The sequence below is a fragment of the Bos indicus x Bos taurus genome, chromosome 15 (assembly GCF_003369695.1).
Source record: "Bos indicus x Bos taurus breed Angus x Brahman F1 hybrid chromosome 15, Bos_hybrid_MaternalHap_v2.0, whole genome shotgun sequence".
Lineage (NCBI taxonomy): Eukaryota > Metazoa > Chordata > Mammalia > Artiodactyla > Bovidae > Bos > Bos indicus x Bos taurus.
Genome location: NC_040090.1, coordinates 7,842,747 through 7,862,720, shown reverse-complemented (window position 1 = coordinate 7,862,720; position 19,974 = coordinate 7,842,747). Strand labels below are relative to the sequence as shown.

Here is a 19,974-nt window from a genome sequence, read left to right as displayed (position 1 = left end):
AAAATGTGTGTGGGTCTAGGTGTTCTGTGAAGAGATTATGAGTAAACAAATGCAAGGGAGAAATCTTGAGAATGTCTGATACTTTGACCCCATACTTATGGCCCACTATCTAATTGCTGCCAAAGAGACATTGCCTGAACAATAAATATATTAACAGTAATTAAAGACAAGGTAAGTTTTTAGGAAAATTTCTCTTCAGGGATAGAGAATAAAATACCTGAGCCAAAAATTCCTATGAGACATTAAAGAAAAGGTAATACTTGATGGATTACTATATTAACATAAGGTTCTTTAAAACCTTCCTTAAGGGCTCTTTCAAAAAGAATTTTTTAATGCTTTTTAAAAATTATTCTAAAATTCTACTCTAAACAGTGAGATTAAGCATTTAAATGCTCTATACTATAAACTATAAGAAAGTAAAAAATGGTTCTGGGCTATGTTCAATAATTTTGAGAAAGCCTCATAAACTGATTTCAAGTAAGCGGGCTTGTGGAAATGAAATTTAAGCTAAGTATTTAATATACATATTAACTCTCAATTTTTTCCCAAAATACTCAAAGCAATTAACTTAAAAGCAAGATAACAGTAACAAAGATGAAATAATAGCTATTTTATAACAGAATGACTGGATTTTTCTTAATTCTTAAAACATGAAGACAAATGTGCTAAAAAAAAAAACTGCTATAGAGATGAAATAGTTTTTAAAACCTAAGTAACATCTATATTTTAGTATTTTACAGTAACTTTATCTTAAATTGTTTTAAAAATTAAATGAATAAAAGTAGTATTTTACCTGCGGATCCTGCTTCATTTGAGCAACCAGTTTCTGATAATAAAAAGAGAAAAAGAGCCATCAGTCTTACATACTAACTCACTGTCACTAAGCAGGCTTGGCCCCCAAAATCTAAAGTTTTAAGTCCACACACACATACACACAAACACACAAAACAAGCAACACCATAAACAGAACAGACCAAAAGCTTCTGTGATCCATGTAAAAGATTAATGAAACACTCTCCTAATAATTAAAAAAAAACAAAACAAAACAAAGTATTGCTTTATATTTGAAATAAAGAGCTTCCTATTTTTAAACAAATCTGGAGATGGGATGGGGGAAAGGAGCTTTTAAAAGACAATTAAACTAACCAAATGCTTCAAAAATCAAATGTCCCTTGAAAATGTCATTTTGTCTAGAGTCCCAAATAAGGCCTGGGAAGAAGCTGCTCTCATACAAAAACAGACCCGTTTGTATACAGCAAACAGACTTGGCAAGTCAGTTGGTTTGGTTCACAGAAGGAGCCTAGTGTCAGATGTGACTCTGCCACTGTCCTCTCTGTCAGGGAGGGGAGGTACCCAGTGGAGCCATGATGCTAGTACTTGAGAGCGAGGAAGTGAAGAACAGTAATGCAAAATTCGACCTACCTGGGGTTCCTGGGTGAAGAGAGTTCTACCAGAATACTGAATGGAAAGACCTTAACTAAGGAAAACGTAAGGACAAAAAATGAAAAAGGAAAATGGATGTCGACTGACCTACCCAACTTCTAAAAGCATCACTGCCCAAAGGTTAACAATAACCATGGAGAGAAGAAACTGAAGCATAAAGGAATATGAGAAGACTGATTCCTGTAAGTATCTGAGAATAAGCTGTTCTCCAAGTGATTTTTTCATGTAACTGAAAAATCTATGTATCACTTTGGGTGACAAGACACATTTAAAGTTTTAAGTCATAAAATAAAAACTTTCTAAAATATATACTTATCCACCTTATTAAGTAAAAAAAAAAAAGTCAGCATTTAATGATATTTAATGATAGAGGCATGATTACATCAATACACTATTCTGCAAACAATACAATAAGGTCCTTAAATAAAGACCCCAAATTGCTATGTTCTTAAGAGTTCTTTCAGTTTTTTCATCTACTCCTTAAGGTCAAGCAGGCAGCTACCAAATACTGCTACTATCACTATGCCTCCCTCTAAGAGCCCCTGAGCCATAATTCAAATTTGCTACTTCTGATCTGCTTTGTGATATGCTCAATGAACTAATTCTAAGATGAGCAAATATCCTAAGAAATCCCCCTTGAGTAAAACATACAATCTTTGGTGAGTGACTTTAGAGATTTCTTCTAGCTTGTCAAAAGCCTTACATTAGGTGCTAAGACACAGTCTGGATAGCTGAAATTGCCAACCATGTGACCTCCAAATATACAAGATATATTTTACTATACTTCAAATATGACAGTGGTTAACTCTTCTATATCCTGGTCTTAATCTATAAAATACTAATAACATACATTCCAAGAGTTCAAGGATATAAAAATACGAAGTTTTATACATATACATTTTTACTAATGCAGCTTAAAGGCTAGTCACATTCTTCAATGAAAAAAAGCTCTTGGTCTTCCTTTCTGATTTGGTACCAGAGACTGGAGTACTACAATAAAGTTGCTTTTTTAAAGCTGAAAAAAGTTTTCCTCCATGACACTGGAATTTAAAAACTGACCAGCAAACTCAGTCTCCACTTCTGGAGGAACTAAATAAGCCAACTTTTCTACCTACAATCACTCAAGCTTCATTTTAGACCATTACAGGCAGGACAGAAAAGCTGGGCAATTCAAACATTCAAATCCCCAAAGACTTTAAGGTGACATTATGTGTTATCAAAATTGTTACTTTCTATTTCAAGAATGCAGCAGTTTTTCATGAGGATATAGTTTATGCCAAAGGTTGGCAAACTACAACCCACAGGCAAATCTGGCTTACCACCTGTTCCTATAAATAAAGTTTTATTGGGACACAGCCACACCCATTCACTTATATACTATGACTGCTTTGTCCATACAGCATCAGAGAAAAGCGGTTGTGACAGAGACCATAAATGATTCCCAAAGTGTAAAATACTTTACCATCTGACCCTCAGCAGAAAGTTTGCTAATCTCTGCTTTATACTATTTTCTGTTACATGTAGAGTAAATACTCCAGAAGTTTAAATATAACTTGCATCATATCCACATAGGAATATTCAAAAAGGCAATTTCTCAAAGAAAGATGAGATGCCCATCACAGGCCGCTACTCTTTGAACATTCATTCAACATCAACCATGTGCATGTCGCTACTTTTTAAATCATTTCCCTGTTCAACAAGAACAAAAGTATACTTCTACCACAGCAATACTAGGTAGCTTCATTAACACACTTTCTATCCAGTAAGCTCATTTTCAGTCCCAGTTTCATTCCCTAAGTGGAAATGATGAAGGGGTGGCTTCTGCCCCAAAATTTAATCAAATGTATAATCTGGCTTTGGCCTCGGCCTAATAGCCAGTGCCTACTTTAAAAGACGCTTACTCCTTGGAAGAAAAGTTATGACCATCCTAGATAGCATATTGAAAAGCAGAGACATTACTTTGTCAACAAAAGTCCGTAGTCAAGGCTATGGTTTTTCCAGTGGTCATGTATGGATGTGAGAGTTGGACTGTGAAGAAAGCTGAGCGCCGAAGAACTGATGCTTTTGAACTGTGGTGTTGGAGAAGACTCTTGAGAGTCCCTTGGACTGCAAGGAGATCCAACCAGTCCATTCTGAAGGAGATCAGCCCTGGGATTTCTGGGAAAGGAATGATGCTAAAGCTGAAACTCCAGTACTTTGGCCACCTCATGTGAAGAGCTGACTCACTGGAAAAGACTCTGATGCTGGGAGGGATTGGGGGCAGGAGGAGAAGGGGACGACAGAGGATGAGATGGCTGGATGGCATCATTGATTCGCTGGACGTGAGTCTGAGTGAACTCCGGGAGTTGGTGACGGACAGGGAGGCCTGGCATGCTGCGATTCATGGGGTAGCAAAGAGTCGGACGCGACTGAGCGACTGAAATGAACTGAACTGAACTGAACTTTGATGTCATTTCTGGCATCCCTGAATTTCTCATGATCATGTAGGTTAACACGTACCCAATCAGAATAACAGCATCAGATTTACATCAAGGCATGTCATTTGTATTTCCTGTTAATACGTATTTTTTAGTGGGGGGCTGTATGTCACAGTATGTGGGATCTTAGTTCCCAGACCAGGGATCCAACCCATGTCCCCTGCATTGGAATGCAGAATCTTAACCACTGAACTGACATCAAAGTCCCTACTGTAAGTACTTAAATTTTTTTTCTAATAGGAAAGGATTCTAAACGTAACTGAAATGAAATATCTTACATTCTATATAAGTTAAAATACTATCAACCAATGTTGATAAACATAAATAAATGTTTATTACCATATAAAGTGCTGTATTAACAGTTAAGAAAGAATATAAAAGCTATTACTTTTATGCTAAAAATAGTTAAATACACAGGATAATAATGTGAATAAGTGATAACTTCAGGAGAATATTTTATTCCTTTTGAGTCAATAAATGTAATTTTAAAATTTAAATATTTTAAAACAATAAATATCCAATTTTTTCATAATTTTTATAAGATTAGTATGCTTGAATTAAAAATACGAAACTAAATATTTAAGAACTCTATTTAAATTTTGTGATTCAGTTCAATTACATCATGAACCTTTCAAAAAAAAGTCTTATTTGGACTGGTTCGTATCTTGTGAGGATGAACCAAAAGCTGAATGTTAACTATGCCATCCCAAAATTTCCTGAGAGGAGGAATATGTCCAAAAATCACATGTGAGTAACTCTGGTATACATGATAGTCAACTGAAACATGTCTTATTTTTTAAAATATGCAAGTAAACACAGGGAATTATATTCAGTATTTGGTGATAAACCATAATGGAAGATAATATGAAAAAGAATGTATATATGTATAACTGAATAGTCTTGCTGTACAGTAGAAATTAACATAATACTGTAAACCAACTATACTTCAATAAAATAAATTTTGAAAAATAAAAAATAAATAAAACATGCAAGTTAAAGTCACATGAACAAAGTCCCTCAGATTAACCAAAAAACAGGGGAAAAGGGTTTGTTTTTTTTTTAAACACATTCAGTATATGGAAAAAATATTTTTAGTTCTTTTGCCTAGAAGACAAGTCAGGGTTTTTAAAATTTTCAAAAATATTATCAGTGAGTTTGTTGAGTAGTGTTAGAAGGCAAATAACATGATTCTTGGACAAATGACTAAAAAAATGATTAAAAACTGTACTGAAAATCAGAGACAGCAGGTTGTTTACTAATTTAGCCATTACTTAAAAACATGACGTGGGATAAGCCATGAATGAAACATACCTGGTGAACCTGAATTTCCACTTTAAGAGCCTCCTGTAGAGTCTGCAACTCCATCCTCTACCTTCTCCACTTTTTCTATGTCTGCTAATTCTACAGTTTCTTCAGCCTTTGTTTAAAATAACAAACTCCTCTTCTCACTGCAGCTGTAGAGATCATAAAATGTTTGGGATCATTATGTTGGTTATAAAGGAAACATACACGTTAGATAAAATAAATTACATTAGGCAAAAAAATTAGCCAACTAAACAAACTTTCCCCAAACAGATTTCTTTCCAAAATGAGTAGATTTGTACTGAATTGGTACCAAAACTTTCTGAGTTTTATTCTGTGAGCATTCCTCTACAAAACACTTCAAATAAGTAAGACATAAAAAAAAGTGTTTAATCTGGTCATGAAAACATCCAAGCACTTACTACGTGCTCAGCACCATGTAAGAAACTACTTTCTGAGGACACAGAGCTGAACAAGACCACTTCTGTCCTAGACAGGTCAGGAGACAAGAAGAGGAGAGGACAGCCACCCAGGACACACTGTTCTTGGAAAGAGACACACACCAGCATGGTCATACATTTTAACTACCACACAGGTGAACTGGAGAGCTCAGGATCTCTTGGAAGTTAAAGATGGCCCGAGCACTCTCATTTGGATGGACTTCCACAGTATTTAAAAAAATAAATATAAACTCAAAATAGGGGAAATTCTGGTATAAAGGTTTACATTTAACAAATTAGTACTTAACCACATTACAATGGAACTCTGCTTTCCACAAAGTTATGACAGAGATGTTAAAAATAAATCCATCGTGCACAACAGATGAGATGCATCTATATAACAGAACAGACTCTTCACCTTTACACACCTTCTTTTCCAGCCTGCTGGTGTATCGCTTTGGCCACACGTATAACTACACACGGAGACAACATCAAAAGTCTAGATTTGTGAATGTGAACCTTCTGCTCTGCTCACCACTACTGCAACTTAAATTAACTCCATAGCTAACTTTTCTTTCTTTTCTTTTTTCTTGAATGTGGCCTTAGACATGATTTCAGGTACTCTCCTCAAAGTAAAAGTTTAATTGAATAAATATATATATATATATATATATAAAACTTGTAGTTAAGAGCAGCTTTTCAGCATTTTTACAAACTGAGGAAGGGGACAATCAAGAAGTTAGAATAACTGCTACTCCTTATGCTAATTCAATGAGACTCATAATCTTTAAACCTTCTAAAAACTATTTATCTATGGATAAAATTCATAGTTAACCTGAAAGAGTTAGTCGCTCAGTCATGTCAACTCTTGAACTCTATGGACTGTAGCCCGCCAGGCTCCTCTGTCCATGGGATTCTCCAGGCAAGAAAACTGGAGTGGACAGCCATGCCCTTCTTCAGGGTATCGTCTCAACCCAGGGATCAAACCTGTGTCTCCTGCATTGTAGGCAAATTCTTTACCACCTGAGCCACCAGGGAAGCCCCATAGTCAACCTAAGTTTTCTTAAAACTTCTTTAAAACCTGATTTAACAAAGTTATAATGAAGTCATTAACTTCAGGCTGTATTCGTATGAGTATTAGTCTTCATTATATTTGTTTAATCTTACTAGGCTTAAAAACATCACTGGCAATCTCTTCCCTAGGGCTTACATACTATGTTATGTAATATCAAAATATCCTAAGCTTTTTTTAAGAAAACAATACATTTCCAAAGTGTAAAATTCCTTCAAACTTACATTTGTGGAGGCTAGGAAACGATATTATTATACAATGATATTGCCCACCAAAAATTTTCATAAAGGTAGTATGTCTAGGGGAGATAATTTGGAAAAGGCAATATTGATGAACAAACCCAGGTTTTCCAGATATTTATTAAATATTTAAAAACTGTTGGAACTACATAAATATCAGAATCATTAAGTTATTGGTTTTAGACCAAGGTTTTTGTTGTCATTTAGGTTTACATACTAAAGCAAATGTTAAAACTATGCACTCACTATAATTTTAAATGTTAAAATAATCGTTCTACTCAAATTCCTGACTTATGTATTAGAGATCTTCCTGAAAACAGTACTTAGTTTTAAGCCTATCAGAAAGCATGTCCAAAAATGATTCCCTATCATTTTCATTAAATTAAAATCACCTTGAAGGGTATTTTCAACGACAGAAAAGCCACACTTTATTTTACTAGTAGTTACATATAACATCATAGCTCAACTCAATTCATAAGCTCTAGAAATAAACAGGAACTTAAAAACAAAGAATTTACAATATACACAAAGGGTTAACATAATTTGTACAGTTACAGAGTGCTTACAGATTAATTACAAATTAATTTTTCAAAGGCTATGAAAAAGCAATTCACAGAAGAAGAAATAAGAGTGATCAACATGAAAAAAAATCTATCTTCAAGAGAGTCATGGAAATGTAAATTTAAGAAGACACGTTTTTGTCAAACTGACAAAGACATGTAAAAACAATAATACTCTGAGCTGCCTAGAGTTTGCATCAGGTGGCACTTTTATAATTTGCTATTAGTTATATCTGAGTGGTAGCACTGAGGGTTATTTACTTTCTTCTTTTCAGAGTATCAGTATTTTCAAATTTTTCCATGGAAAATATGTACTTATTTTTATATAACAAAGAATTAACTTAGAATTGCTAGATAAAACATCAGAAAAATTTATACTGATGAAACAACACGTTCAGGAACAGAATAAGTAAAGCCAGGGTTTAACCTGGAGATTCTAAATGTCAAAGAGTGCCTCACAGGATAAGAAGCCTGCAACTCAAGTTAATGAGGAGCTGACAGCTTTTACTTCCTTCATCAGATTGTTGTCTGCTTATTAGAGACACACAAAGGCACGAAATTTTACTTGGCAAGGACTCTAAAGGCCAATTACTCATTTTATTTCAAGATAAAACTGAAGGGTTAAAAAAGGTAGTGACTTATTATAGAAAAATATATGAAGGATTAGAAGATTCATTTAATATATTTCTTTTTCACAGAAGCCTCTTTCTGCATTTTTAAGAGACTGATTTCTGCCTAAAGAACAGGTTATATACATATATATTCATAGCCTACAAAAAACAATGCAAGCACATGTTGAATCCTTTTTAAAAATACTTTGGGGGCTTAGACAATGTATGCAGCCATCATGTGATGACCATTTGGGGGCAGTTTATAGTATTATAAAGTAATATAGAAGGTAACAAAGTATTATAAAGAAGGCAAAATTTATAAAAAGATGATTTATCATATTTTGACCAATTCTAATACATTATAAATAACAAATCCACTGCTGCAAGGTAAATATGAAGAGACTTACAAAACAATTTACTGAGGTACAAAGCCTTTCGCCGCCCATCAGTTGTAAGTTCTACCACCAGAGAAGGCAAGTGCTTAGCACAAAACACCAACATTCACTATATTCAAGACTGTATGCGTCAAACCACTGGGACACGTAATGGCCTCCCACATTCAAATTACAAAAACATAAATAAAAACTCCACAAACCAAACGAACAAGCAAATAAACAAAATAACCAAATCTCACTAAAAAAAAGGGGGGGGGGCAGATGTAGTATCTGAAAAGAACATTCACTGTCTCAAAAAAAAAAAAAAAACCTGATTCCATTTACTCACTGTGTAACCACTCTCAGCTTTAGGTTTGTTTGCTTATAAATCAGAAAAAGGGGAACAGAATCATCTGTTTCACAAAACTATTATGAGGTTTAAATTAGGTGAAGTTATATGAAAAGCCATTTGTAAACTGTAAAGTTCTATGCTTTTCTTAACATACTTAACTCTTACTCACACACACAAACTTTTGTATAAACTTCTCAACACAGTATATTTCTGAAAAGAGTGTAAGCTTTCTTATTTCCAACTTCTCTAAGAAGGGGATTCTAACCACTTTCCTGGTTACAGTTCTGCTTGGAGATGTATGACTGCTAGATCTTTCATAATGATTCTAATAATGCAGTAATGCTACAACTCTGAATTTATTACTAAAATCACTGCTCTGTTCTTGAACTGATATAAATCTTTTCCCAATCAAAACTCACTGCATCAACCAAGTTTACTTAACTACAGTAAGTCTGTAATACGTTGTGCCCCCAGACTGAATTCCTCAAAAATGAACAGCTCAGGGTTCTCTATAACATGTATCTACTTGGTGTAAGACTCCACTTTTGATCTATACTCTCAAAATAGTGTTTCAAGTAAGTTTAATTAATTTTTTAAAATTTGAAAAAGTAGAGTCTTGTAGATCTATGTATCCTTACTTGTCTCATGTCTATTACTAAAATACTAAAATTAAATTACTACAATACTGAAATAGCTCCTCTGTCCACGGAATTCCCCAGGCAAGAATACTGGAGTGGGTAGCCATTCCCTTCTCCAGGGGATCTTCGCAACTCAGGAATAGAACCTGGATCTCCCACACTGCAGGCAGATTCTTTACCACCTGAGGCACCAGGCAACGGCACTCCACTCCAGTACTCTTGCCTGGAAAATCCCATGGACAGAGGAGCCTGGTAGGCTGCAGTCCATGGGGTCGCTAGGAGTCAGACACGACTGAGTGACCACTTTCACTTTTCACTTTCATGCACTGGAGAAGGAAATGGCAGTCCACTCCAGTGTTCTTGCCTGGAGAATTCCAGAGACGGGGGAGCCTAGTGGGCTGCCATCTCTGGGGTCACACTGACGCGACTTAGCAACAGCAGCAGCACAGGCACCAGGGAAGCATTATTAAAATATCAGGTTTCAATTTGTACTGAATACTTACTGATTACTATGGATCTAATATGCTAGTAGATAAAACATATCTTTAACTTTTAACTACCAGTGCTAAAAATGATCACAAATGTGAAAATTTTAATAACTTATGAAAACTAACATTTACTAACATGAATCAATAAGATGACATTAAAAAAATATATAATGTTTATTTTCTTATTTTCATGGTGGTATTTCTTTGGTGACACTCCATAGGTCAACAGGAAATGCTACTGCACAAAGAACTTGATGTTGGAGGCTATACTTTGAGTCTGGCAAGGTTACTATGCTCAAGTACTGGTATTATAGGTGCTGACAAACCTGAGCTAGTAAGACTGATGCTTCTTAACCACTGAATTTACACACATACACACACACACAATTCGATTAATGATATCTAAAAGTATGAATGCCTTTGAGTATAAAATATGTATCTTTCCTTTGGTTTCTTGGGTGTAAGGGGGCCAGATCCTTGTTAAAAAGAAAAAAAAAAAAAAAAAACAAGGAATACCTGCACAAGTCATACCATTCCAGCACAAGGGAGTGGTATTTTCGGTCGAGTCAGGGTTTCCCCACAGCCCCTCTTCTGCACAGGTCTGCTGTAGTGAGTGTCCTGCCCCACTCCCTACCACCAGTGTTCATTCTAAGATACAGTTTCTACCTCCACTTCCTGGCTCCAGGCCTGGCAGACACACATACACTCTTCTATTTGCTACTTTTCTTTACAGAAATTGAGCATGTCTACTAAACTCTTCCCAACTATACCCAACAACAAGAACACTGAAGCAAATTCAAAAATGCACAGAAATTCAAAATGAAGGAGGCTGAAGAGAAGAGTTGTATAAAAGCATTTTAGAAAGTGTTGCCATATTTACCAGAATGCTTTTTAATGATAAATATTTTACTACACAAAGGAGAACATAAGAGAGGACGGTAGTCTTGGTATAACTAATCAGTACTTAACAGAAGTAGAAGTTACGGGAGAGAGATTTCAGATCAATTTAAGGAAGAGCTAAGGATTAGAGCTGTACAAAAAAGGAATGGGTTACCTTATGAGGTAGTGGGCTCCCTGTCAATAGAAGTATTCAAGAATGCTGCATATCATATCCCCCTCTTGGAGATTCACAATGCACATTAGCATATTAAAGGTTCTGAGAAGTCCTGCAGTAAAGAAACCTGTTTAACTTTGTTTAAAGCAGCATTTTCCAAATTATTTGACCACAGAACATTTTCCCCACCCTCCCACCTCAATAATATTTATTAATTTCTGTGGAAATTACAGTTCCTCAGAACACATTACAGAAATATGAGCTATATTCTTTAAAATGTAGAATTTAATACATCAGGGATATATCTGAATAACAATATGTCAGGGATGTAAGAGAAGAAACTGCCACACCTGGTAAATGGTTCAAAGAGAAGGCCCTTAACATTCCTTCTTCTTTAAGAAATGTATGATTCCATTGCATCTCAAACTAAAGGGCTATGGGGTCTTGATTATTTATTTTTATTGGTTCCATGAGAGAAAGGCAAGTAGATAAAAAGGTAGTATAATCTAAGATTAACTGGTTCAAATGCCTCCCTTTCATGTTCAAAGCTCAATACCTAAAAGGTAAGAGATACCTCAATGACCATTAAGTTATGAAAGAAGCCTCAACTAAATACCTACTCTACCCACTAAATGAATTACCATTTGAGAGAGAGAATTAAAAAAAAAAAGTACCTTGCAATAAGGGACTACCCTACTCCAGTTATCTTGTTTGAATTTAATTTTTTATCGTAATACATGCTCTCAAAATTAGGTTAATATTTGTTTGGTCTTTAGACACTGGAATGCCCTGTGTAATCTGAATTATACACTCAAATGATTAAGCGTGATGATTTATAAGCTGTTAAAGTAGACATTAAAACTGATACTATGGAAAAAACATGTTTGCCTATATGACCCACACTGCCACATTTCTCTCATTTTAAAAACTTTTTCCTCTTCAAGAATTATACAAAACATACACTGAAAATGTAGTATCAGACATGAGGCCAATCCAACGTTAAATTTAATAATATAAATGCTAAGAGTCCCCAAATTTCAAAGTCAAGGTTCCCATAGTTACATTAACTTAGTCTTTTTGCACATATATTAAGGCCATCAAATTAAACAGCGTATTAAGTAATACAAGACACAATGGGAACCTTAACTTTTGAATTTCCTGGTTTCTGAATTTTCAGCCCTAACCACTGCATTAAGGACATTTTCCGCAAAGGGGACCTTTACATTTTAAGAGGTTATCGAACGTAGGAACATGCAAGCCTGGCAGTAATATTAGAAACACAAATGAATTTGAGATATGGTTATGTGAAATTAGACAAAAATTCACTTTCACTCAGTACAAACAGTGAAGTCTTTCTCATTTCTGGGAGAGAGCTTTTTTGCAAAAAAAGAAAAAAAAATCACTGAATATTTGAATTATCATCCTACGAGCATCAGGCACAGTATGCCTGCTTGAAAAAAGTACTTACCAATTTTGGGGAAACTGGCTCTCCTTCAGTTCTCTTGCTCCCTATAAGAGAAGAAAGGGAAAATGGAATTAGACTACAAACTCAGACTTATGACAAGTCATCAAAAGCTGATAACATAAAGATTTCTAACTCATTTTAATGAGGTAAAAACCAAAACACACAAGAATCTCCAAAGCTTTAAAACCCAAACGAAAAAAATAAGGAAAGAGACAGGGAGCTTCGTTTTTACAAGAGAAGAATTCAAGGGCAAGTGGATATCTAATTTTCCATTTTTTTTTCCACTTTTCGATAGCCTTTTCAAGACAAGAAAAAGTAGCTGATAGTTTCCCTTTCCTAAGAGACACAGAAATGCAGAAATACACACACCCCCCCCCCCCCAACAAATGGCCTTCACTGTTTGCTGCTTTATTTTACAAATTAGGCTAACATCATTGGCCCTTAGCTTGATCTACTTAAAAGGCTTTTTTTTTTTTTTTCAATTAATCTTGAAATGGACCTGTCTTATATAAGGCTTTAAAATTCAAGCATCTTATATGTATAGTCATAATTTCAATTAAACTTTTCATTCACATTCTTAAGTGCTACCAGTTTAAACTGTGAACCACATAACACGAAAGTGACTTTCCCTATGCCACATCAGTTGATAGAACCAGAAAAAAAAATCAAGGTTTTGGGATCCCAATCTATGCTCAGTGATGCTTTTATCAATTGTGGTTTTTTAAGATTATCTAAACTCCATTAAGTTGATTTCAAGGTCAGAAAATTCATGTCAAGCTATATTATTTATTTTTAACTTGTCCTTGCCCCAAACTTTTCTAGTTAAAAAAATTAGTAAAATTAAAACTTTTTCCTTAGTGTTTTCGTATTATTTAAATTCAGCATACCATGCTCTAAATCTCTATCACCCTACGCCTTAAACATAGTATATCTGTCCACTGATGTCACTCCAACAGTGTGATGTAAATCCTCATTTCCTTAAGGGATATTTAAAAAAATCTTCATCCAAATCACAAATTTTTATTTAATCATGCACAGTCATACCCAACATATAGTAAAATAATTTTAAAGGGCCTCAATTCATGCAGTTAACATTCATTTCCAAAAGAAATTCAATTTGCTCTTTTATTCTGCCTTTCTTTTAGCAGCAGTACTTTTCTAGAGTTCTAGTCCATATAAATGGCAATTTTAATCACCAAGATTAGAATGATTACCAACCAAAAGAAAAATCTATAAAATGATCTGCAGAATGATGTGGTTATTAAAAAGTAGATTCTTGGGAATTCCCCGGGGGTCCAGTGGTTAGGACTCTGTGCTTCCACTGCAAGGATCATGGGTTCAGTCCCTGGTTGGAGAACGAAGATCCCACATGCCACAAGGTATGGCCTCCCCCTACCAAAAAAGTGGATGCTCACTAGGGAAAAAAAAAAAATCTAACTATGTGTGATGTTCACAATACACACCCATATCAAACCACTATGTTGTACACCTAGAACTAATATGATGTTCTATGTCAATTTTAAAAAGTGGATCCTTAGTACAGATTCTGTACCACTCTAAGACAGTACCAGGCAAACAGTAAAGGCTCCTTAGGGAGAATTCCCCAGAAGTCCAGTGGTCACAGCGGGGCACTTTCACTGCTGTGCCCAGGTTCAACCCCTGGTCGGAGAACTAAGATTCCACAAACCAAGTGGTGTGACCAAAAACAAAGTAAATGGTCAGTAGATATTTGTTAAATGAATGAATTGATTGAGTGGACCCTTAACTCTCAGTTGCTGGCTTATTTTCCCTACTACGCGTTTCTTGTTAGCTCTTTCATGCTGGGGACAATCTCTCATGCATCAATCTTCCACAGCATTACTTATTAAATGAGTGACTTTGGATAAAAACAGTTGACTGCCATTTTAAAACATAATGAAAAGGAAAAGATAGATATGTTGGATCAAATAAAAATTAGGAACTTCTGTTCATCAAAAAAAAAAAAAAAAAACACCATTTAAGAGAATGAAAAAGCAATCCACAGAACTGGAGAATTGTAACTGTAATACGTAACAGTAGCTTATACTCAGAATGTATAAAATATGTTGAGACTCAAAGTGGTCAGGATGGGATCGGGATTTCAACTTTTACACAAATGGCATTTGAGAAGGTACAGTCAAATAAACTTTTCTGAAAATCATATTCAGTAAGAAGGGCAATGGATGCACCTTATCTCTGGGGCATTTTCTCCAAAAATAAACAGCAGAGTCAATCCCTAATTGACAAGGAATCTTACCATGATATCACAAAACTACTCATAACATTGCTTGCATGGATGGCAGAAATCACAATGGAAATCAAAGTCTGAGAGGTTAAGTGACTTCCCTGAAGGTCACACAGCTAGTTGGTATCAAGCGACAGAAAAGTACACAGACCCTGAGATTCCTTTGACTAAGCTGGCCTTTCTACTAGATCACACTTTCTCTTATCCAGCTTCAGCAGTTACTCTCTTAAGAAACTAGGATAAATACTGACCAAATATTTTGGGGAAAATCTTCATATAAAATTTTAAAGAAAAATCACATAAGTAAGCTCTCTAAGGCTGGTTTTAACACTTGACCTCCTTTATGCCTAAGGGATCCCCATGAATAGGCTTCAGAGGGGTTTGCCAACTCCACAATACTATATGCTGAATTGTGAGTGTAATAGTATTCTGGGAAGAAGATCCACAACTTAAATAAGATTCACAGAGGTTCAGATACCCAAAAAGAGTAAATTATTTTTAGACTAGTGATTCTTAAACACTGCATTAGAACTACCCAAAGTGTTCCTTCTGAAGACTGATTATTAAGTGACTGGGATATTGATTTAAAAAAAGAAAAGCAAATATTTCTGTAATTTAATAAAAATTAGTTAGCCGCAAAAATATTTACATGTAACTTGTACTTTTTACATTATATATATGCAAAATATATGTAAGTCTAAAATGCAAGTTTGACTTCCTCAGGTTAGGTTGATCGGAAAGTCCACAACTTCTCACATACATTTGACACTTGCAGCTAAAGTACTTCAAAATTTTAGCCTTATTTGCTTAAATATTTTAAATAGATTTGTTCCTGAAAAATACATTCAACACACATGAATTGGAGTAATTATTTTTACTTTTAGAGTTGAATACTATCTTGTTAACATAACGTCACAGGATTTTTTGCAAACTAAAAATTGTTCCACCTCCTCTCTGGAACTTCACAGGTATTGTAGCTGCTTTAATTATAGCCAATAAAGAAATGAATCATTCAGATTTCTGATATGGTTATAAAATTTTTAAATATCATCAATAAATTTGAGATGATTAATCAGATCAGATCAGTCACTCAGTCGTGTCCGACTCTTTGCGACCCCATGAATCGCAGCACGCCAGGCCTCCCTGTCCCTCACCAACTCCCGAAGTTCACTGAGACTCACGTCCATCGAGTCAGTGATGCCATCCAGCCATCTCATCCTCTGTCGTCCCCTTCTCCTCGGGCCCCCAATCCCTCCCAGCATCAGAGTCTTTTCCAATGAGTCAACTCTTCGCATGAGGTGGCCAAAGTACTGGAGTTTCAGCTTCAGCATCATTCCTTCCAAAGAAATCCCAGGGCTGATCTCCTTCAGAATGGACTGGTTGGATCTCCTTGCAGTCCAAGGGACTCTCAAGAGTCTTCTCCAACACCACAGTTCAAAAGCATCAATTCTGCGGCGCTAAGCCTTCTTCACAGTCCAACTCTCATCCATACATGACCACAGGAAAAACCATAGCCTTGACTAGACGAACCTTTGTTGACAAAGTAATGTCTCTGCTTTTGAATATGCTATCTAGGTTGGTCATAACTTTCCTTCCAAGGAGTAAGCGTCTTTTAATTTCATGGCTGCAGTCACCATCTGTAGTGATTTTGGAGCCCAAAAAAATAAAGTCTGACACTGTTTCCACTGTTTCCCCATCTATTTCCCAAGAAGTGATGGGACCGGATGCCATGATATTCGTTTTCTGAATGTTGAGCTTAAAGTCAACTTTTTCACTCTCCACTTTCACTTTCATCAAGAGGCTTTTGAGTTCCTCTTCACTTTCTGCCATAAGGGTGGTGTCATCTGCATATCTGAGGTTATTGATATTTCTCCCGGCAATCTTGATTCTAGCTTGTGCTTCTTCCAGTCCAGCGTTTCTCATGATGTACTCCGCATATAAGTTAAATAAACAGGGTGACAATATACAGCCTTGACGAACTCCTTTTCCTATTTGGAACCAGTCTGTTGTTCCATGTCCAGTTCTAACTGTTGATTCCTGACCTGCATACAGATTTCTCAAGAGGCAGATCAGGTGGTCTGGTATTCCCATCCCTTTCAGAATTTTCTACAGTTTATTGTGATCCACACAGTCAAAGGCTTTGGCATAGTCAATAAAGCAGAAATAGATGCTTTTCTGGAACTCTCTTGCTTTTTCCATGATCCAGTGGATGTTGGCAATTTGATCTCTGGTTCCTCTGCCTTTTCTAAACTCAGCTTGAACATCAGGAAGTTCACGGTTCACATATTGCTGAAGCCTGGCTTGGAGAATTTTGAGCATTACTTTACTAGCGTGTGAGATGAGTGCAATTGTGCAGTAGTTTAAGCATTCTTTGGCATTGCCTTTCTTTGGGATTGGAATGAAAACTGCCCTTTTCCAGTCCTATGGCCACTGCTGAGTTTTCCAAATTTGCTGACATATTGAGTGCAGCACTTTCACAGCATCATCTTTCAGGATTTGAAATAGCTCAACTGGAATTCCATCACCTCCACTAGCTTTGTTCGTAGTGATGCTTTCTAAGGCCCACTTGACTTCACATTCCAGGATGTCTGGCTCTAGGTCAGTGATCACACCATCGTGATTATCTGGGTCGTGAAGATGATTAATAACTACTTTGTAAATATCTTTTGTAAAACATCTTAAAACCTTCGTGTATGAAGAATATACATAAACCAAAAACAAATTTTGCAGAGGAAGAGTTCAACACTAGATTAGGTCTTAAATTAGGCTAAAATCCACCCCATTACAAATTTTGAACAATCTGTGCTCAATCATAAATTTTGATAAGGGACTAGAATAGCACAGATAATTGTCAAAGACACTTTAAAATGTCACCTTACACAGAAGATTCAATCTCTTCTACTACACCAAGCTGATACACTATTTCATATACAGTAAGTTTTACTGCTTTTTATCTGTCTTTCCTAACTTCTAACAGAGAGTATAATAAGTTTGAAATAAATTTAAATGCAAATAAATGCTCAGATGAAAAAGCAGAATCCTGCTAAAGGAGATTTAGTCCTTTAGGTGCGGCCCAATATCATAATCATCCCTCTTGCCCCGAGCCCTCTTAATCTCACCCTCTCAAGGGCATCCCTCTCCCCTCTCTTTCCTGAAGCATCAAATTTTCTTTCACTACTGGATCATTTTGCTTCTTTTATCTAAAAAAAACAGCCTTCCATAACTCCATATTCTTCTGTAGTTATTGTCTTCGGTAGTTATTATCTGCACTGCAACTTGTAGCAGAACTCCCTGAAAGAGTTAACCGAAGTCCCTGTCCCCAGTTCCTCTCCTTTCATTCTCTACTGAACCCACTCCATTAGGGCTTTGCCTCCTTCAGTCTTGTTTAGAACAGTGACCTCTCTGTTGCTAAATCCAACAGTTAAGTCTCAGCCCTCATTTCCCTGTTCACACAGTATTATCTGACCCTGCTGACCATCCCTTCCTTCATGAAATCCTTTCTTCTCTTGACTGCCAGGACACCAGTCACACCTGATTTTTTTCCTAATCTCTTTAGGCAATCTTCTGGGTTTCTTCTGCTAGTTCTTTCTCATCTCTCAAGACCTCAAATGTTGAACTCCCCCAAGGCTCAGTTCTTAGAATTCTTCCCATTAGGCAAACTCATCCAGTCTCATAGCTATAAAAGGATCTGTACACTGGTGACTCCAAAATTTGTATCTCTGCCCAGACCTGCCCCTTAATTTCCAAACCTACATATCAAACTGCCCATTTGACACCTGTCAAATTGGCTTCTCAAGCTCAACAAATCTAAAACTAAACTCTTGATTACCTATCCCCCAACTTCCTCCCCAGAGTCATCCTCATTTCAATAAATGGAAACTCCATCCTTTCAGGACAAAATCTTAAAGTCATCACTGACTCCTCTTCCCCACATCCTACATCCAGTCCAATAACTGACGTTCTTGCCTCTGCCTTCAAAATACATGGGACTGTGACCACTTGTCTCAACTCTACTACCACCTCCTTAGTCCAAGTCACCATCATCTTTCACCTACATTACTGCAATAGCTTCCTAATTGGCCAGCTTCCCCACTTCCATCTTTGTGCTCCAAAGTCTAGTCTCTCAGTAGCCTTTTTAAAAGACAGATCTAGTTACGCCTCTGCTCAAAATCCTCAAATGGCTTCTCATCATGCTTAGAGAAAAAGCTGAATTCCTCTACAATGGCACAAGGCTCTAGTGATGTGGGCCTCGGTTACTCTTAGATCTCACCTTCTTCCCTCTCCCCATTCCTCAATTTACTCCAGCCACCCTGGCCTCTTTTCTGTATTTCAAAAACTCCTAACAAGTTCTCTTCTCAGGGCTCTTCTGGAACACTCTCTCCCATCAAATACCTTCAACAGTTCACTTCCTCAAATGTCAGGAAAACTACAGCAGCTGCAAGAGTAGAATACTAAAACAAAGATTAAAACATTCATCAGAACTGTCCCCCTCCCCAAAGGTTCACTTTAGGGACGTTCTTTCTTACACCAGGAATACCCTTTTTTTAATCTTCTCTCTGCCTATCCAAGTCCTACTCAACCATTAGGACCCAGATAAAGACTCATTGATTAATAGCCCTTCCAACTCCCAGTTCTCCATTCTTTTAATTCGCGAAGTGTTTATCATCTTCCTCATTCACCTTAGAAATTAACCATGTACTATCTAACACTGTAACTTACATGTCTCATTTCCCTAACTATACACACACACACCCCCTCAACATGTGTAGAACAGAAATAATGTCCTGCACAAGAGTTCTCAAACCTATATCAAGATTCTGCATTCATTATATCTGATTCGGAGCCCAGATATCTGTAATTTTTTTAAGTTCCTCCAGAAGATTCTGATGCACAGCCAAGATTAGGAACCATTGCCTTATACATCTCTACTACCTTCAGGACCTAGGAAAGTAGGCCTTCAAATAACCTAAAGCTAGAATGGACATCCTAGAGCACCAGATCCATACTTTCATTTCAAGGGGAAGAGTGGTCCAAAAAATCTAGATGTCTAGCCACTAGCTATTAAGACTATAAGAGGCAAAGCCCAGTCTAAACCCCAGATTTACTGCTCTCCATCTAGGAATCCTTCCATTACACTCTGCATAAATAAAGTAATAAAAACCCACAATTCAGATAGGCATAGTAAACAGTGATCAT

General features: G+C 36.3%; 1 protein-coding gene across 26 annotated transcripts in view; it reads right to left on the bottom strand.

Moving 5' to 3' along the window:
• PHF21A (PHD finger protein 21A) overlaps positions 1-19,974 on the bottom strand; it is a 192,356-nt gene that overhangs the window by 150,121 nt on the left and 22,261 nt on the right. For 15 of the 26 annotated variants that reach the window (XM_027562545.1, XM_027562553.1, XM_027562544.1 and 12 more), the window contains 4 exons: positions 12,519-12,559; positions 11,051-11,162; positions 5,232-5,374; positions 794-826 (listed from right to left, as the gene is read on the bottom strand). In XM_027562545.1, coding sequence (XP_027418346.1) covers positions 794-826; positions 5,232-5,285 — 87 coding nt within the window. In that variant the 5' untranslated portion in view covers positions 5,286-5,374; positions 11,051-11,162; positions 12,519-12,559. Of the gene's footprint in view, positions 1-793; positions 827-1,422; positions 1,478-5,231; positions 5,375-11,050; positions 11,178-12,518; positions 12,560-19,974 lie in introns of all 26 variants that reach the window. The other 11 variants (XM_027562540.1, XM_027562548.1, XM_027562541.1 and 8 more) reach the window with 3 other exon arrangements.